The sequence below is a fragment of the Epinephelus moara genome, chromosome 11 (assembly GCF_006386435.1).
Source record: "Epinephelus moara isolate mb chromosome 11, YSFRI_EMoa_1.0, whole genome shotgun sequence".
NCBI lineage: Eukaryota > Metazoa > Chordata > Actinopteri > Perciformes > Serranidae > Epinephelus > Epinephelus moara.
Window position 1 is genome coordinate 965,399 of NC_065516.1, and position 21,462 is coordinate 986,860.

General features: G+C 42.0%; 1 protein-coding gene across 2 annotated transcripts in view; it reads left to right on the top strand.

The window, feature by feature from the left end:
* nub1 (negative regulator of ubiquitin-like proteins 1) overlaps positions 1-11,764 on the top strand; it is a 50,355-nt gene extending 38,591 nt beyond the window's left edge. For both annotated transcript variants that reach the window (XM_050056652.1, XM_050056653.1), the window contains 4 exons: positions 2,679-2,825; positions 3,001-3,081; positions 5,428-5,626; positions 10,991-11,764. In XM_050056652.1, coding sequence (XP_049912609.1) covers positions 2,679-2,825; positions 3,001-3,081; positions 5,428-5,626; positions 10,991-11,133 — 570 coding nt within the window. In that variant the 3' untranslated portion in view covers positions 11,134-11,764. The remainder of the gene's footprint in view (positions 1-2,678; positions 2,826-3,000; positions 3,082-5,427; positions 5,627-10,990) is intronic.
* The last annotated feature ends 9,698 nt before the right edge of the window (positions 11,765-21,462 follow it).

Here is a 21,462-nt window from a genome sequence, read left to right on the forward strand (position 1 = left end):
GTGTGTGTGTATATATATATATATATATATGTATGTCAATATATATATCAAACAACACTGCACAGCTCGTACTGATGGCACAGATCAGCAAACAAATAGACAAACAAAACCTCCTTTTTACATTTACAACTACAGATTGTGTCTTTCCTTCGCTGTTTTTGATCTCAAAACCTTTGTCTGGTCACATAAAGCCACTAGAATTAAGTAATCCTGAGCCCCTGTGCTTCTGTCAGTCCACATTAGTCGTAAAACATGGAGTCTGTAGAGTTTATATGGTCAGGGGAGAGAAGTGACATATTTGCAGTCCTATGTGCAGTTTTTTATCTGTTACAGATATTTATTGTCTATGATTTATTAGTATAAGGTTGAATGTATGGAGGATGTGGTTTTAACTTTCAGCACCTTACAGGAGTAACACTCCTAATTTCGTTGTGTTTTTTAATGATACTATGACACAAGAGGCATTCTGATTCTGAGTCTGAAGTCTCCTGATGTTACTTGTAAGTTTAAAGGGACCAGCATTCATGTCTCCATCAACACCCTTAAATATGTGTCAGTCCAGTGTATCACACATATTCTGGCCCACTGACCCCATTAAAGGCTCATGCTGACCATTCATTATGGGTTTCCATGAGTGGAAACGTATATAGGTCTCATTGATTGATTTTTCAAAATACAGCCAAAAACTTGTTTTTACATTGATTTAATACTTACAGTGGCATGTCAGTGACATCAAATGAGTTGTACAGTTTGCTGTGAGGCAAGGCTGGTGCACAAATGGACTTGAAAAGGTCCATTTGAAGATTTCACCTAAACATTTCTCAGTAAACTGATGGCTGTTGGACTGTTGATCAGACAAAGGACACGTCACTGGAAGACATAAAGTTGGACTTATCTTTTATTTATCCTTCAGACCAAATGGTTATTGATTATAACCAGGCCCATACGGTATCTGCGCCCACTGAACTCCACAGATTCTCCGCAGATTTTCAGAATATAGATGTTGCTTGTAATACTCAGAATGTTGTTACTGTCTTCTCCACCTCCTGTGCATGTGTGTGACAATTGTGTGTTGTATTCAGTTAGCATTAAAATCAAAGTTAGTGGTGTGGTGAGAAGTGTAAGAAAAATTAGCTCTTATTTGAAACTTATAATTCAGCACAAATCAGCATTGCAATGAAAACCCAACTTTAACTATTTGTCCACCAAGATAGCTTCAGAGTTAACAACACTAACACAATTTCTATTGGTGATTAGCCAAAGTAACTGTGATGCTAGAATCATGACCTTTAGGGAATAATTAAATTTAAGCAGTAAAACACAACAGGCTCAGAGGCGTAAAGTGACTGAATGCAAGCTATAGAAAACAAAAAGACTGACTTTTCTACACAGAACATTTATTACAAACGGAAAAACACAACACTACACTAATACACTTATGACAAAACAATTAAGACGAATGCAAACTGGAGTTAACAGCAAACATGTGCAACAGAAACCAAGGAACTAGTGACCTTCCCAGATAACAGCAGTTGTGGCGGGGAATTCAGGACCGAGGTTTGGTCTCGTTTTCTGACATTCACCCGGTTAGCAGAAAAGAAGTTATACTTGCAATTCCTGTGAGCTGCAGTTGCTGCTTTAGAGAGGCCTGAGTCCAAGTTGGAGCTGCGGAGATGAAGCTGTTGAGATTGGTCCGAGGTAGGAGAAAACAGAATGGGTTTTTGGTCCAAAAATTAACCAACCTCAGTATCTCATGGGAGATCATTTATAAATCTGGCGTTCAAGGGATCAGAATGGCACCAAACATTTTATGTTTCCTATTAGTGGTTGTGGAGATATGGATGATCAAATTTTAACACACATTACAAACGTTCTAGATTAGTCTAAACCACCTGTAGTACATTTACACATAGCAAACATTCAAACAACAAGAGACAAAAGACATGAGACTGTGTTAAGCTAAATCTACAGTTTCTTCAAGACAGTTTCTTAGTTTGTAGGGGGAAGGGAAGGCTGTTAGTTGTTAGTGTTATGCTGAGTTGGTAATTGTGTCCACACTGAGTCCAGAAAGTATGTTCAGTTGATCCATCACTGGAATTTAGTTGTCCTTTGTCTTATTTTATTTTCCTGTTCCATTTTGATAGCAAGCAAATTGGGATACCACATGTTGCCTTCACACACAGCAGGGAGTGTCCTTCTGAGGGACTCTTTTGTTCTCCGCCCGACTGCTCCCCAAGTGTCATTTAGCAGCTAGGTGACAATCCTGGCTGTCTGATGTCCCTCTTTGATCTGCTGTTATATGGAACCTACCATTTCAATGTCCATGTGTCCCACATTTTGTTGATTTGATTTTGATTTTTCCAACAAATGTTTAATTTTCTTAAAGTAATCATGATTAAATCAAATTTTGGATTCAGAGTTTCTACTAAAATCTTCTAAGTACTTCTTTTAGCCTACTTGAGGTAATTTTAGATTTTAATGTATTGTGTGAGGTTATTTTTGTTCAACAACAATAAGTATCATAAGTGAACGTTGTCTGTTACATTATGAGCAAAAAATAATTTTTTTTTGCAGAATTCCACAGATTTTCATTTTGGATCACCGCTGAAAACAGTTTGAATAATCTACAGATTCTGTGTGGGCCTGATAATAAGAATAATAAGTGTTGTGTTGATCAGGAGCGAGAGGAGCTGAAGCAGAGGGAGAGGCAGAAGAGGAGCAAGAGGATGGAGGACATCTCCACTCTCACAGAGATGGGATACTCCAGGAGGGATGCTGCCAGAGCTCTGCACCTCGCTGACGGAGACATGAACAAAGCTTACGAAGTCAGTACCTGTACTTTTACTGCAGTAAAGGATCTGAATACTTTTTTTACTACTGAGAAAAAGGCAGAGAGTCTTCCTCAGCAGATGGAGATGGCTCAGCTGTCGTCAAAGCTCTGAAAGACTCCAGTAAGTGGTGAAAGTTTAAGTTGTTGAACTTGTTTTGTGTTGTCTTAAGATCCTCCAGGACTCTAGTCAAGTTGCCCAGGCGACCAATAACAACACAGAGGGGGTAGTCGATCCGGAGAAGGTGGAGCAGGTAAAGATACTCCTACTCCTAGAACCTACTTACCACTCCTGTAAAATGAATCTACAACACCTCTCCAAGGCAGACCCACAGTACTCTGAGATCAGGAGTACAGGGGTGGTTTTAGTCTCTTTTGAAAGGTAACAACAAAATACAACGATATTTGTAGATGTTAAAAATGTGTTATGGAGTCAATATGTTACTGTATGGAATCATCTGGACCTTTGCAGATGATCATCCCATTCTTGTGAACGCGATATTTTGAATGCCTGGAGGGCATTTTTACAAATTTGGCACAATTGTCCACTTGGAGTCAACCATGAACTGATTAGATATTGGTGGTCATAGGTCAAAGGCCACTGTGACCTCGTCTGCCTCATTCTCACGAACGCGATACCTCAAGAACCCCTTAATGGAATATTTTCAAAGTTGGCACAAATGTCCACTTTTAGTCAAGGATGAACTGATTAATTTTTGGTAGTGAAAAGTCTAGGTCACTGTGAACCTCTTTGTTGTATTCTCGTGATCGTGATTGTGATATCTTAGGAACCTCTTTATGGGTTTTTTTTTAAAATTTGACACAAATGTCCACTTTGAGTCAAGGATTAGCTGATTAGATTTTGGTGGTCAAAGGTCACTGTGACCCTGCATTTGTTTGATGTTTGTGAGCATCTATCTCAAAAACACCTTGAGGAAACTTCTGCAAATTTGGCATTAAAGCTATAGTTGGTAATCCTGTTCAGAAACACTTTTTGTTATACTGGGTGAAATGGTCCTTCCATCCTGAGAGTAATCAATACATAATGTGTTCAGAAAAAGGAACGAATAAAATCTGACCTTTGTGGCAGCTGCAGGCCTGTAAAAACTCTGACCAATCCCTGCCTTTCGGTGCGAGTGTAAAGAACCAATCAGATGCCTTCATGTCTCGTCCTAACCAAGCCCCCGTCTGTCCCTTCCTCCCTCCTCCCTGCGTGCACTCATCACGTGTCACCATTGCCGGAAATATTCAGCACACTCCTCAGCAGAAATATGAGTTAGCAGGAGAATAAGTTTGCTGAACAATGGCAGAGAAAATGCAGCCAAAAGTACCACTTCCAGCATTACTTGTAACTAGGGATGTCCCGATCTGATATTCGGATCGGTATCGGCCGCCAATATTAGCAAAAAACGTGCATCGGCATCAGATCGGACTTTGATCCAGGTTTTCCGGCCAGCCCAGCGCTCCGCGATTCAAGCAGTCCATTCCAGTGATCCGCTCCAGCACTTACTATCAATCCACCAGGCCAGCATGCAGACACACACGGAGGGAAGGGTAGGAAGGGTANTATTTATTAGGGGGCCAAAGCAGCCAAAGCAAACCAGCTATATTTTTTATTTAATGTTAATGTTCAAGTTTAAAGTTTGTTTATTTAACCCTGTTAACAATAAACAGGTCAGTTTCTCATACCAACTGTTGTGGATCATTCTAACTATCCCGATTAAGTAGTTGTTCTTGTTAGAGTAATATTGCTTGATCAAACCTTTTCTAACATGACTGACAACAAAATAAGTAACTATGTATAATACACGCTTGGATCAGATCGGTATCGGCCAAAACTCAAGGCTGTAATATCGGTATCGGATCGGAAGTGAAAAAGCTGGATCGGGACATCCCTACTTGTAACGGCTCGCCCCGCTAAACAGGCTAAGAAAAGAAAGTCGGAGGCAGAAAAGGCTGCGACGAAAAAGGCTTTAGATAAAGCGAGAGGACAAACCAGAGTCAACAGCAGCTTTTGAATGGTGGAGACAACTGAGGGAGCTAAAGGGCCTGAAAAGTGATGCAGAGGTTGCTGTCTTTCCGTTGGACAGGTAATTATTTGTTTTGCTTCGGGGGGATTTGGTATTTTCAAGAAATATGTAACGTTAGCCAACTTAGCCACTTTTGTAGCTCGTATTAGCCCAATGCTAACATTAGCTTCTCTGTCAGTGTACTGCAGGATGCGTGTTCAAGTTTGTGGGGGCATGGCTTTGGACGGAGCACTGAGGGGAGGGGGAGGGGGGGGGGCTTAGAGGAGGTGCCACTTTCAAATCTTGCTAGCTCTCCAACATTACCAACTATAGCTTTAATGTCCACTTGGACTCAGCAATAAACTGATTTGATTTTGGTGTTGGACAGTCAAGGTCACTGTGACCTCACAAAACATGTTTTTGCCATAACTCAAGAATTCATACGCTTACTGTGACAAAAGTGTCTAATAGGATGAACTAATGAAGTGATGACATTTTGTATCCTAAAAGTCAAAGGTCAAACCGACACCCCTGTAGTGTGTTAAAGCCTGAGAGGGCGTGACAAACTCCTCCCTCTGTGTGTCTGTGCAGCTGTTGTATCTGGGTTTTGAGCGGGGTGTCTCTGAAGCAGCTCTGAGACTAACAGGTGGAGATGTCCAATCAGCGACTCAGCTGCTGCTGGACAACCAGGGAGTCCTCTCCCCGGAGCTCCTGTCTGTGTCCCCGCCCTCCACCTCCTCTTCCTCCTCACCCTCCTCTGAGGAGCCCAGCACCTCCTCCAACTCCACAGGTAGGACGCAAAGGTGACAGGTCTGTCATATAATGCATCATTCAGGACATTGTAACCATGGTGACCAGACAGGATATTATGGTATGTAATAGACATTCAGCAGGATATTGTTCAGTGTGACTTCATCCAGAAGAAACATCCATAAATCCACTTAGAAATCGGAGAGAAAAAGAGGTTTGGACAAACCACCATTGATTTATGGACACATTTTGCAAAACTTGTTTGGAACTGGTGGTGCTCTTTATCAGCCGATGTCAAAATAATTTTACACATGTGGTCCAACTTGGGATGTCGTGGTCTGATCTTAAAGATCAGATCAAGATCACCTGCAGGTGGTTTTACTTGTGGGCTGTGGAGCGAAGCCACAGAAAAAAGATGTAGCGAACATATGCGCACGGGCATTTCATGTGAGAAGTTGTCAGTCTCGTTCAATGGAGGATTGGCCAGTCACCAAATGGGCCGGTGTGGCTGGCCCGATGAGACTAGTGAATGTCAAGCTAGTTGCTAGCTGTCAGCTGGGGCGCCGAAAAGGGGGGGGAAAAGGAGAAGGATTCTAGGGGCCCATGATTAAGAGGGGCCCAGAGAGGCCCCTAATAAAACTATAATACTGACAAAAAATAATATGACACTAAGTTATGAACTAACTTATAATCACAAATGTATTTTATTTACAATGTACTGTTAACAATAACTTTATTTGTTTTGGAAACATGAACACCCCCCCCCCCCCCCCCCCTCCATTTACATAAAATGGTTCAGTCCGACTGGATCAGCTGCAGTGCGCCGTAATTTGTCACAGACAGCAGGTAAGGAGGCGGAGACGGCAATATGCCTCAAAAATCAGGTAGCCAAAAACGTAAAGAAAGGAAGCTAACAGAGGAGAAAGAAGCAAAGGGTCGACAGTATGTCTCCCAGTATTTCAAAAAGCAAGGTGGGTTTGTTAGTGGTTCATGTGGTGGAACGTTATGGAATATTAACTTTGTCCGTGGTCTATAAGCTAGCTCACTTTTCTCCCCATGTTAGCTCATATTTCTGAAGAAAACTCTGGAGGGGGGGGGGTGCGCTGAGCAAAAAAAAAAAAAGAAAGTCCAAAAAAGTTAATAACTTACAAATTATGGCGAAAAGGTAGTTTCTTGCAACCCTAGAATTAAGATAAAAATATTCACAGACGAAAAAACACTTCTAGTTGCTGATAAGTAGTGTTTAACTTTTGATTTAACACTAAAAATTAAAACCCTCGGCGCGCACTGCAGCGCAAGCAGACAGATGCGCGACTCAGAGCAGCATGTGTCACAGACACCAGACTCAGAGCGCAGCGGACCGGTGGAAAATGTCACCATCAGCATATTATTTTACATTAATAAAATCTATTTTATCATTACTTTGAGTCACATTGTTGAAAGAATTTAGTTGTCTGTTTTCAAGCAGGATAATTGGTCTCCATTCATTGCACGTCAGGCTTTCTATTTCCTTGTCGGAGATGGTGTTGCATTCAAGGTCCCCCCAAAAAAGGGAGAAAAAAATGGCCGAATATTCCAAAAAAAAAATTCACAATCCAATCCCGTGCCATCGAATGAAGCTTCGAAGCTTCAAAGCTTCGAATTTTTTGGGTCAGCCCTAGAACAGATACGTCAAGTGCAGCAGCAGCAGCAGCTGTCTGTCAGCCCCCAACTCCACCTGCCCCTGAACCAGTAACCCCACACGAGGAAGGAGGTGAGCAGCTGTGTGTTGAATTAATAATAATGATAAACTTTATTATAGACTCAAATGTAAGATGAGAACAAAAAACAATACACACAAAAGATATAAAGGATGAATCTATTATTATCTATTATTAACTTTTTTGTTTTGTTAAAATTCAGCTATCACTGAAATGGAAGAATTGCACTAGGAACAGAGGAGAATTTGTGGTGTGCAGCAGACTGGGTGACTGCTCTCAATGCAGTCAGAGAAATGTTTACATATTCTGGATATCAGAAGATTCAATAGATTAACGACCATATAGCCTCGTATATGTATTTTTTCACCCCAAATCCAATGCCACCACCTGTGAGTCTACAGTTTTGGAGATAAATTAGACCTACAAGAGGGAGACAGTGAGCAGTGGGGCATTGTTAGTGAAAATCGCATTTTCTTTTGTTATTTTTGGTCAAATCACTGAAAGCACCTTTAAGTAAAACAAAACAGTGACTATGATGCTATTACAATAGTTAGGCTACATTATAAGAAATACTATATAATTTATGTATGTCACGTACACTCTACAGAGCCAGGTCCAGGATCCTCTTAAAGTTTGTCAGGGAGGAATGTGGAAGTGGAGGAAGAGATTGTTCTTTTTTCACAAATATGGGAATGATAGTCAAAAATACCATCAAAATGCATAGTTTTATGTAAAATAGTATAAAAAAATTTCGCCGACCTCCTGGCCGGCTGTGTAAGGGGCCCAGTAAAAATTCTTTTCATGTGCCCAAAATCCCTGGCGGCGCCCCTGGCTGTGCTGCAGTGCGCGTCCCTCCCATGTTGTTTGTATGCTGTGAGATATTCAGAGGGATCGTAGGTGTCAATCTTGTGTTTTGATGCTTGAAGGAGGAGATAGGAGCGGCCTCTTCCAATACGAAAGAGGCTCTCATTTTTCTTGAAATCTGATTGGCTCAGCCGCAGTCAAAAAACTTACACTCTTTACAAGAAGAGGCAGCAAAGTGCTTCAAAATAACCGACCTGTTGGGCCGCGGCATTGGTTGACGGGCTGAGGCTGCTGGTGTTGCTAACCACGGAGATGGAGCTGGAGCCGACAGTGCCATCATAGCAGGTATTAACGTTAGCTAACTTTGGTGAGTGTGTAATGTGTAAGTTTGGATTTGGCAAATTGTGTATTTCTTCTAGGTGTCTGTTTCAAGAGGCCAGTTAGCCTACTAGGTATTGCATTAAGTTGTTATAATTTAAACCTGTACTAAAAGAAAATATATGCTTGCTTTTTTTCCTGTGGGTGCACGCAATTAACGTTAAGTGGTGCTCCCAGTCCCAAGGACAATGAAGCTGAGGGACACACTAACCCCAGTCATGATGAGACGGAGGATGAAATATGACAGGTGCAATGTGAAGGCATAGCCTACTATGCATTACATTTTAGCCAGAGGAAAACCTTTTTAGTCTTGTCTCTTATACAGCACATGTGAACATGTAAAGATACTTTATTTGCACTTAATTGTACATTCATACTTTTGCTTTTGTGCAATCTTGTTAATTCTGCATGTGACCACCACTAGAGTAAATCTAAAAGAAATCAGATATGAGCATTTGGAAGCTCATTTATCCACCAAAAAAACAATCGAGGAGCATAACCTTGGGACCCCCTAGCAGTTGCCGGGTCTCGTATCCTTCTCACCTTTTTCACCCCTGACCCATTTTCATGCCTGGTAATGAACGGAGGGCAAGCTCTTGTCATCGAGTGTCTTTGTCTCTGTGGGGGAGGCGGGGCTATGGGCTACATACACACAGTGCGATCTTCGTGAGGGGGGGACCAGGCGGAGAAAAACAAGAGTTGAGCGTAAGAAAAAGACATGGAACTTGTTCCTAAACCAAATATCATGGCCCCTGTGAGGGAGTATTTTGGATTTAAAACCAATGACAGAGGGGAGCCCAGTAATTTGGACGAGCCAGTATGCCGGGTTTGTTCTAAAACCATCTCAACAAAAAGAGTGAATATGACCAACTTAACTGCACACCTGAGAGTGAGAGACTGAGAGTCTATTTTTTTGTATTTGTAAGGTCTTTATTTATTTATTTATTTCGGATATGTATATTTTCTTTTTTTTTGCATTCCTAAATATTCCTGTTAAATAAATGTTTATTTCTCTTTAAAAGGGTGTACTTGCATCATTATGCCTTTATTATCATTATATAAGTTTAAAAAATGGTCTAAAAACAACAAAATTACAACATTAATAAAAATGGTCTTAAAAGCACAATATTAGGCAATATTATCGCTTATCACAATAATTTTTGACACAATTAATCGCCCAGCATAATTTGTTATCGTGACAGGCCTATATGAGACTGTTTATTTATGTTTTTTTACCAAAATTCTGAGCATTCATTTCATTTCAGCCCAGTGTGAAAGTCTTGTGCGTTTATGGTGTTTATTCAGAGGGGGAGAAGAGACGGTCAGCGGCACAGAACCCACAATAACCACACTCACCACACCACTACAAAGTGCAACAAAAGCACCAGGAATGAAAAACACATAAGAGTTTTTTATTAATGTAACCGAATCCACGTAGAGAATACTCTCTTAAAGGGTCAGAGGCATTCCCTGGAGACAAGGGCATAAAGATTAAATGGAGTGTTTGTCATTTAAGACTTGTTTAGTTAATTTAAAATAAATAAAAATTGAAGCAGCTTGGATGCAAGGATTTTTTCCTTAATGCACTACAGAGTTATTCAGTTGTCAAACATATAGTGTGCACTGTGCTGCTGTATTATGTAAGAAAGTGTAAATATTGGATCAGAATTTGGTATCGGCAGCTCCTAGATATTAAAGGACTGGTATCGGGGGCAAAAAAAAATGTTCAAATTAGGTTCAACATTAGAATTTAACATATCCTGCAAGTTTTGTAAAGATTGGACAATATCTGATTTGTAGTCTAATTTGTGTTGTGCCACACCAATTTTTTGACATTTGTGGCACCCCTTAGAGTTTGACTTGAATGAGACTTTCAGGGTATGTTTCAGGTACTTCTGTGGACATTTCCTGCAAGTTTTTGTCATGATTGGCTCAACAGTTATGGGGTTAGGTCTGTTTATGTGCTGAGCACGCCCCCTCTAAATTTCATTGGTCAATATCTTCAAAACCCACGAAGATATCAACAAGCTTTTGAAAATTACTGATCGGCTTGGTCAAATAATGTTCCACAGAAAATTTTCTGTGAATCAGACCTACAGTTTAGGAGGAGATGTCAAAAATACATTTTTCAAAGATTTAAAAATGCAGAAAATCCAGTCCAGTGGACCTTAATGGTTCCTGGATGTTTTTTCTTTTTTTGAGGAGCACATGGAGCTGTACTTGTGTATTGAATTCCAAGTTCATCCTACTTATGGTGTGAGGGGCTCGGCCTTTCAAGAATTAAATTTTTGGGCCTTAATCATAGGCCATTGATGCATCTGGCTGATTTGCATATTTCTTAGGCAGCATTTGCACACAACTTCCAACCATTGGTGAAAATTTCATGTGACTATTATGTACCATCTCACAGGAATTTGCGAAAACATTCCTGAAGAAAAACATGTTCACACAAAAACAACAGTTTCAGTCATTCAGGCTTCAACTTCTTAGAATTAATTATCATTTCCTGGTTTCGTTTCCAGCGGACAACGAGTTGGTGAATGAGGTGTTAGAGGACATCTCTCGTCACGAGGAGGATTACCTCGATCTGACGCTGGAGGAGGAGAGCGAGCTCATCGCCACCATGAAGTCATACCTGAGCCGAGGGCCCTCACATGCTGTGTGACAACGCACCCACACACATAGTCAGGGTGCTTTACTTACCCTCTGTTTAAAAGCAATACATGTGTTGTTTTCTGCAGTTATTTCACTCATGAAGTTAAAGACAGTACAGTGCCAAAGCTGAGGCATCAAACGAACTTCACCTCCAAAATAACAACGCCACTCTTCATCAGACAGTTTTAATTATCAGCAATAATGCAGCTGTTCGATGGTTTCAACAAGCTTGTTACTCCACATCAGGTAAAAAGTGTAAAAAGATTTTCTGTTGTCACGTGACAGATATTCATGTCCAGATTATATTTGAAACTATAATTGGTTAAAACTTTAAAGACTGCTGTTTAAGATTTTTCCCTCTGAATAGATAAATATTGTTTTGTTTTGTTTTAATTAAATCATTAGTTGTTGTGACATTTTCTTTTGTTGAACCAAAGAAACTTTTTTTTTTTTTAAAAAGACAGCTGCTTAAAGTGATTTTTGTTTAGAAACCGTTTGACGGCAACAAGAAAAGTTTTGTGATGTCGTTTGTCAAATTTTATTTAAAATAATGTTATGTTAAAGTTGAGTTCCAAGTGATTGTCTCATGTTGATGGAGCCAATAAAGAAGATGAAGGGTTCATTTATTAACTATAAAGTGCATTTCCTGCATCCGTGTCAATGCTGAAACCTGAAGTTAGTTGCAAAGCATAGCTGAAAATGCAGATATATGCAGGACTTAAAGTACTCCGGCATGGCGCCGGATTTCTGGCTTGACGGACATTTCTAGTACATACCTGTCAAGTTTTGGATTTGAAAATAAGGGAAGTTTTTCAAACAATACAAAACAATAAAAAAATACAAATACAAAAATAAAATAAAAGTCAACCAGCCACCCTCCTCCCCTGACAGTCCCTCCATAAGTAAAGAACAGTCCCTACAGTGCGTTGTGGCGCCGGTAAGCCGTTATTTTGCGCCGCAGAGCACTATGAGCCTCAACTGTATTCCTGTCTGTGCCCCCCGTTCAACCCACAACCGCCAGGATTTGCCGTTCCTTTGGTTGAAACGTGATAATAGGGGCGCCCCAGCGCCCACTACACTAACTTGACGTGGAAATGAGTGGTAGTCTAGAAAACTGGCGAGTTATTTATTTTTTTTATTTATTTTTTTTTTTTTTGGAGGGCGCTCGTGCGCCCTCACATAGATTGCGCCCTGGGCGGTCGCCCACATTGCCCATAGCAAAACCCGTCCCTGGGTGTAGGCTACAGGAAATCTAAAATAACCACTTGTCAACCAGACCCTCTGTCGACATTAACCTCGCGACAACTGCCACCCAGGCTACTGCAGGTGGCAGTTCTCGCAAGGCTAGTGACAGAGTTCAGTTTGGAGAGGCACAGGAATGTTTTTGTTTTTTTTTATTATTATATTATAATACGGGAGATTTACCGGAAAATACTAATACGGGAGGACGGCGGGAAAGAGGGGTAAAATACGGTAGTTTCCCGGCCAAAACGGGAGACTTGACAGCTATGCTAGTATTTTTTTTTTTTTTTTTCTGTGGCAACACCTTGGCATAAGTTAACATTTAACGAATCATCTTCGGATTTTCAGCGAAGCACATGGGTAGTTCCACCAATAGTATAGTGTTATCAAACGCCAATAAGAGCTGAGTGGGGAGGGTCTAAAAACAGCACACACACACACACACACACACACACACACGAACAGGGTTTCAACACACACTACTTCCAAGCACATGTTGTTTAGGTGTATGTTACACCATGATATCCAGATGAGTGTGCGTGAATGTGTGTGCAACAGAAATGGACAATTGAACTGCGTTTGAATGATTAGCTTGTGTTAGCTTGACTGCCAGAGAAAACAGCATGCCATGCAGTGTTTCCCCTATGTGCAACTAGCAGCGGCGCACCACTGCTGAAATATGACCGCTGCTGCTGATTTTTTTTTTCCCGTTTTAGCGCTTTAACAGTTATTATTTGGCGCTACCGACGCTTCATATCCAGGTCAATTCACACACTTGTGAGTAAAGTAAAGCATGTAAGAGGAGAGGAGAGGGCTCCGTCTTCTCTCTTCATAAACTTAAGTTATATTATTTTGCGCGACGGACGCTTCATATAACAATATACTATTTATCATGTTATGTCATCGTGTCATTTCTGTCTCTACATGGTCACACGTTAACAATTCTCCTCTGCTCTCTGTATCGCTCACGGCGGAGTACCGCCACACACACAGGTGAGCAGGCTAGAGCGCGGCTTGGGCCGCATTTTCCTGACCAGACCTGACCCCGAGCCCGGTGCAGTTTGTCAGCTGACAAAGTTATTGTTATGGACAGTGTGTAAATAACCATCAACAGACTGCTGTTAAGCACAGACAAACACGCTGCTCGCACAGCAGCGCAGCACGGCACTGTTGGAGCGGAGCTAGTGTTGCGCTCAGGCGTTGTCACGTAAATAACAACTTCCAGCACTTAAATAGGTCATAGCACAAAACAGCAGCATGTCAAGTGACTTTTTACTTTTATTATATTCAATAAAATTGTATGTTCCTAAATCTTGAGACACCTCATATGTAAGCTAGACAGACATTTCACCTGCTCATACTGTGCACACATGTACTGTATGTACTTAGTCCTAAAGAGCCCTTCTGGTGCCAGTAGATACATAGAAACATCCCAGCAGGCTGTGCTTTGCAAGCATACAAAAAAGTTTCACGCATGTGAAAGTTATTTTTCTTGTGTGTGCTTCACCTCCGCTGCTACAACTCCATCCTAGGGGAAACACTGCCGTGTGCGTTTTGTGCAACAGGTGGATGTGGTAGTCTACCAGTAGAGTAGAGAAAGAGAGCTAAGTAGCATTGAAGTACAGTAGAGCAGGGCAGAGAGATGGAAGTAAAATATATTAAACCTGGTGTTAATACAGCAGAATTGGAGAGAGGGTGAAAAATAAATGGAGGTGGGCATGGCTTGAGGAGGGCGCAAAATTATAGACGGTCCTCTTCCGAGGACGATTGACAAAGATTGCTGCTGTGCAAAAGATGTTTTCAATCGGCACCCATGTTAACCTATCTGACTGCATGCCCCCGGGCCCCCCTAGCGCTGCAGGCACCCCCTCCCCTTCATGCCCTCTAAAAACATTTCAGGCACAGGATTTTTTCTTGCTTCAAGCCCTGACTTAGTGACCTGTTTAAAGCGTAAATGATGTCTGAAATTGTACTTGTCTACAACATGTAATAGACATTTCTTCAAAGTAAACAACCTTCAACTGTAGCTAGTGACCGAGCAACAGACTAAAAGGAACGTGGCAGTGTCTTAAATCTTTGAAGGTCCAGTGTGTCAGATTTAGGGGGATTTAGTGGTGTCTAGCAGTGAGGACTGCACATTGTAACCAGCTGAAACTTCACCTGGATAGAATTCCTTCAATGTTCAGGAGCTGAAATAAATTATCCTTCCTAACCAAAACAAACTGACCAGCTGAGTTAAATCAATAAAAACACTGAATAAAGCAGTTTCATGTTACAAATAAGTGCTTTTATGACACTGTTTCTTGCAGAGGGGCTGCTAACTACAGTGGCCTGTAGGAAAACACCAATGTCCCTATCTTAAGCCAGTGTTTAGTTGGTCCATTCTGGGCTACTGTAGAAACACAGCGGTGCAACATGGCGATCTCCATAGATGAGGACCTGCTCCCTGTGTAGATATAAATGGCTCATTCTGAGGTAACTGTAAGGTTTTAGAGTTGGAGAACCATAACAAATAGGATGAACCCAGCAGCACTGAGGTGTATAGCATGACGGAGAAATGAGCCACATTAGTCCAGCAGAGATTTTCTTTCAGCGCTCTGATTTTTATTTGTCATCTTCAACACATTACATACAGTTCCAAGTGTCTCACCAAACATGTAGCAGCTGATGGGTAACAAAGGCAAATTCACAGGTACAACAGAGGTAAAACACACAACCTGACCCCGTTTCTCACTCACTTAACTGCCTCCCCGCGGCCCATACCGCTCCGGACTTTACGAACACCATTACATAGTGAAGGGCCCACAGACAGTGCTCCACTAACTTTACAACATCTATTTTCAATGTAAGCTTACCAGTAGTTTTATATTAAACATATCAGTGACTAATACATAACACAGACAAAATATATTAAACATTTGAGAAACATCAAACCAAAGCTAAACTTAACCAGCCTTCCCTGACTACTTGGTCCAACCTAACAAGGTAATTGACACCTGCTGGATCCGTGGCTGCATTCTTACCTGTGCATTCCATGGAAAAAAAGCCAGGAAGTAGACCTTGGAAAGAGAGTGATTAGTAGGGATTTTAAGGTACATCATAAAAAAGAACTTCCTGCAGTTGTCTGTGTGATGTAACTCTACAGTCAATGTGCATGTGTATCTTTTCTCACCCTAGTCAGTAGGATGTTTTTCAGCTCCCTCACAGTAAGGATAACACAATGATTCTTATTAACAGGTGGTTATACACTAAAGAAAACATAATTATTATATTCCATTTCTGACAATACAGATCCCACAAAGACTGCTGTATAGCTGTGTGTTGACTCCACGCAGAGCCTACGCTGTTGTGAGCATTTATACATGTGCAGTGGTGTCTCCATGTCACTCTGCAGTTATACCTCCACAACACTAGTTGGCAGTGGGGTTTCTGTAAAGTGCTGATTGATTCAAGCCACACATTAAACATGGCTTAACAGAGACAATATCAAACACAAGAACACAAATCAGCTTCATTATAGCTCGTAAGGTTACAAATTGCCTTAAACTAAACATTTTCCCCCACAAATACACAAGCCTATGACATTTTACATTATATAAATTAGTCTAGCAGCCAGTGGAGTTTTCCTCTGCTCATCTGAAGCCGACATAACATCCAGGACTTCCAATGCTATTTTGTGGAGACTTTGTCTTCACAACTTATTGTTTCTTTTCTGTGGAATAAAAGTTAAAAGTTTTGTTTCCTCCAAGGTAAATGATTTTCAGCTAACAAAAATACACAGGTGGTCTTTGTTGGCATTTCCTTGTTACATTTCTGGAGAGGTGCTTGTCACGCTATGGTGTAAGGTATGTGTCTCTGTGGAGTTATGCTGTAGGTATGGTGTCAATTCGATATAGAAGGTTGCACATGTTGTAAATATGTAAACTCCCCTCAAAATCTACATTACAGTCATTACGGTCTTTTAACCTCACGTCAGCAGGCACTTTCCCACTGCTACGACTTTATCACTGCTACCCACTCACTAAAATTAGTTTAATGTTTGTCGCTGCTCATGTTGGCCAATTTGGAATGATTCAGCTTCCATGAAGCCGTTTTGTTTTTATGTTTTTTTAACTGTTACTGCCAAAATTTAATTTGGCAGTAACAGTTGCGGTTGTCTTGTTTTGTTATTTGGAGCCAGAATAGAAGGAGTCATGGCTCAGAACTTAAGTTTTAGCACATACCTGCTGCCACTACCCATCAACAAAAACAAACACAACTATGGTTAAATGTGATAAGTTGAAAGGACTGGACTGAGGCAATCATCAAAAATGCTCACACATGCAGCACACACTTTATATCAGGTTAGGTAAAAGGTATTTACTGTTGTAGGAGTTAATAACATTATGTGTGTGGCGAGGATAAAGTGAAAAGAAATTAAGCTAAATAATCTGACCAAAAAAAAAAAAAACAAGAAAAAGAACCGACAACGCCACCCTGGGAATTTCACCCAGAGAATTAATTTGGAGTAAAAGGCACACAGGTAAGCTTACTCATTAAGGTGCATGAGACGTGGTTCAAAGGTTGTAGAAAAATACAATTTTATTTTTAAATAGTTATTTTTAAAAATAAGTTTTCGTCATTCGCACAGAAAGAAAGAAAAGGAAATCGAATAAGGGGCTGGAGCCGAGTGGATGGACAATGGCTAGTGCAGGGGGGGGATCCACCAAAATAAAGAATCAACCAAATCGCCCGGCATACGCAGCACACACTCAGTGAAGTAAAACCCGCTTCCCAGGACACAGCAGACGAGACAGAGGGGATACCACCACCAGGACACCAGCACCGCCACCACCGGTCTCCAACAACTGAAAAGAGAAATAAACAAATTAGTGGGCAAACAACAAACCAACAAAATAAAAGAAAAACAAAATCATCTCAGAAGTTAACAAAATTATAACAGTAGTGAAAATAACAAACTTAAGACAACCAATATCAATAACTGCCCACTATTAACTCATAGTAGTAAGAGAAAAATAAACAAAACAAAACAAATTCAACCAAAGTACATAAGCTTTCAAATTAAACAAAATAGAACTAAATAAGTAATCAATTCAAAAAAACAATTACAAAATTACTCCAAAATAATCTAACACTTTCACACACTCATTCACACAAGCAGGGGCGGAAATCCCGGGGGGGACAGGGGGGACATGACTCCCCCTTCAATAAAGCTGTACCCCACTAGAATAATTTGAGACACAATTAATAATTTTTTAACAATGCAGTAGTATTTATTGAAAGCACAATGTAAGCGGTGCTCATTGTAATCGCGCAATAATGTGTTATTTAAATCTTAAAAGATTTAGTCCCCCCCTCCCATTCCTAGTAGTGGTATATCCCACACTCTTTCCAACGGGCGGGGCTAGCAGCCGTTAGTACTTGGCAGCAGTTGCAGCGTGTGGCTGGACCCGGCTGCCCACATCGCGCATCGCGGGGTAAGATGTACACTCACACAGATACAGTTTAACTTACACAAGTTACAACACATCCCATTTACTGTTACAACAAGCCCCAGGCCCAGGCTGATAATATAAACTGTCTGCAACATTTCTCCTGCATTGTTCAAAAGCCAGAGTTTAGTGATAGTCAGAGAGGACAGGAGAGAAAGAAGAGGGAGAGGACAGGACAAGAGCAGTCAGTGACGGAGCGGCTCGTAGTTAATATCTGTAGGCTCTCCACCTGTCAGTGAGACAAACATGACAGACGTGCAGTTTAACTGACGAGGAGCGGCCATTACGCGCGATTATTACGCACGGTTTTGAGGTGCGCAGCGGCAGATCTCACAGCACACTGTTTATAAACCAGTTCACCAGTTTAATTGCAGGAAATGTTTATCTCACTGCCGGTAAAAAAACGAAAAAAACAAACAAAACGGTTTGCTCCTGCAGCCAGCCAGAGACGAAGGATCCATTCCACACACCTGAGCCAGATGAAAAAGAGGGAGAGAAGGAGAGAGATCGAGTTTCGGTCTTTGATGAATGAAGCCTTATTGTTTTGCTGCTATTAAACAATGAGAGACATGTTTTCTCCGTTTACTTAATAGCATAAATATTCACACTACTGCGCACGGGGAGACAGAGACCTGCTCTGCTCCAGACACACTCAGCACCTTGGACAGCACGGCGCACCTGACTGTTGTCGTTGTGTACATGTTAATTTGATTTCAATCATTTTGTTTTAAATCTGGACATGTGCAGGTGGACTCAGCCAGTGCTAAGAAAGGTCCTATGCCTGCCTGTTGGAGAGATAGAGAAAAGATTAAAGTGTCAAACTGCGGTAAAAGATGCTGTATAAAAAACAGGCTACAACTTTTTCTCCTTGCCCCCCCCCCCTGTTATTATTCTCTAAAATTTTACTGTTTATTGTCCCCCCCAACTATGAAATGGGATTTTCGCCCTTGCACACAAGGGGGACAGGGCCCCGGTTAAAACACATAGAGTTGATAAGCATCTTTGGTGGAGCTGCTCTGGGACACAGTGTGAGCCGCGGAAGCCTGGTAGCAGTGGACACAATAGCCTACACCCGCCAGAGCAGAGCAAAGTGGCGCAAACACCAAGCAGCGGCACAAAGCAGCAACGAGACAAAGCAGCGTGGAGACAGAGCATCGGTAGAACAAAGCAGCAACGACCACAATAAGCTGATTGCAATTACTCCTAATCATGGGAAAAATACTGTTAGTGTTGCTACATTTACCAGGAAATACTGCGGTTGCTTGCTACACTAAAACACACATACCTGTTTATGACCAAACATGGGGACACATACACTCACTCGCACAGGAGGAGGGAGGGAGAGAGGACACTGGCCGCCGTCGGCGTTTACCTGGGACCACACTAGCGTTAGCCGTCAGACAGCATCAACCACAACGCCGAGAGGGAGGATACTTACCAAACGAAAAATACACTGCAGCACATAAGGGGAACCCGGAGCAGCACGCAAGCAGTCGCCCTACAAAACACGGAGAGAACCAGGTGACCAACGTGGTGAAGCAGCGGGCAGCCATACCTGTTGGGCCAAACAACCTTGGGCCTGGAAGTGACGCACCAGTGACGACAGGAGCGCAAAAGGAAGAGCCGGTGGAGGAGGGCCGCTTTTATACCGGCCCACCTCATGACGGCCACCAGTGGCGCTAAACACAAGCAGTGGCACTAAATAGCATTGATGGCACATCTATGCTGCTACATGTGTATTAAGGGTTATTATGCCCACGTAATCAGAAATTACTCACCTGCCTGGGGCATTGGTAGCGCAGTGAATAGTGCTGGCGCCCCATGTACAATGGCGATGCCTCGCCGCAGCAGTCGCAGGTTCAACTCCGGCTTGGAACCATTTGCTGCATGTCACCCCCCGCTCTCTCTCTCTCCCCCATTTCACTCTATCCTGTGCATTAATGGCAAAAAGCCCGAAAAAATAATCTTAAAAAAAAAAAAAGAACTCTGCCTGCCTGCTCCATAAAGACTCCAGTTCAACTTCCAGTATTCGTCAAATCGTCCGTTTCCCATAGTGGTAATTACTTGGACTCACCCACAGTGAGCCTCTCTTCCGGGTTTCACCCCCAAACTAACAGACCTGGAGTCGCCTTTCCCGAGAGGCGGGGGGGATGAGAGGCTCAACAGGACAGATTCAGTGGCAACGGCAAGGACAGTGACACAGACGCAGAGAAGGCTCAGACAAACCACCTTGACCAGGGAGGCACCGGAAGTGAAATGCATTTGTGGAAGGATCTACAAAGGCGCAAAAGGGCTCAAAATACACCAGAGCAAGTCCACGTGTGGACAAGGACAGATGCAGGCACACCACTCAGACGAACCGTCTGGTGAGACGCAGGAGAACCCTAGGCAGGAAGCACACCATAGTTCTAGTGATCTCTCAGTGCCGGCAATCCCCCAAGATCACACAAGGAGAGCCTCCAACGCCATTCCAGAAAGCCCACCCCAGCCAACGAGGGAAAGAATCAAGTGGCCCAAGATGAGTGATGGAAAGGAGTGGTCCATGTTAGATGAAGATCTGGACAAGGTGCTTGGAGCGGTTCAAGCAGGATCAGCAGAAAGGAAGGTGGATTCACTGACAGCCATCACCTTCAATGTGGCAAAAGAACGGTTTGGAACAGTGCCAAGGAAAGAGAACAAAGCCAGACCAGAAAAGCAGGACAACAGAAGAGAAAGAAAGATCAAACAACTTAGGAAGGAGATCAGGACCCTGAGGAAGCAATTCAAACTGGCAAGCACAGGAGAAAAGGAAGGAATTAACCCTATGGACCCGAACAACGCATAGTGCGTCCAAATTCACACCTGTTCTTCTCTATTGATTTTCTCTGCAACCGTGCGTCATAGCGAGAAGCCACGCATATCACGTGAAACAGCGGAATTCTAGCTTTCCACTTGTTGGTAGTCCAATGTTTTCACAACGAAAAACAATGATAAAGTTACACTAAAATTATGTACAACAGAGCTTTCATACAGCTTTGCACACACGTTACTCTTGGATGGATTACTCGCGAATGCAGGCTATGCCACGCATATCACATTAAAGTGCAGGAGCAGAGCTTTCCAGTGATACCACACACATCATTGTGCTGTCATCCCATCATGCTATAAATCCAGATTAATTGTCTACAAAATAAAAACCTGACGAATTTCTTTACAACCCATTGTACGTTATCAGTCACTTCATATAGTGAGGAATATCGTATCTTACCACGTCTTAGGCTTGCGTGTGTTTCTCCCTGTCTATCCACATTTGTAGTCCGGCTTTCAAGATGCAAATATCTCCATATTGTCCAGTTGACACTCCTTCAAACTTTGTATGACAAGACCAGCCTCTTCACCTTTGTTCACCCAGACAACTGTAGCCTAATTATGCATGCATGACAGGGCCGTAGTCACCATATACATTGAGGGGGACATGTGTCCCCCCAATATATAACTGAAACTGAAAAACAACAACAAACTTTGTTTACTGCAAACAAAGTGGCAAATATTATCTTGGAGGACATCATTGCACTATTGCACAGTATTTTTCTATGACTTAGATGTAAATATTGCATGTTTCTTTC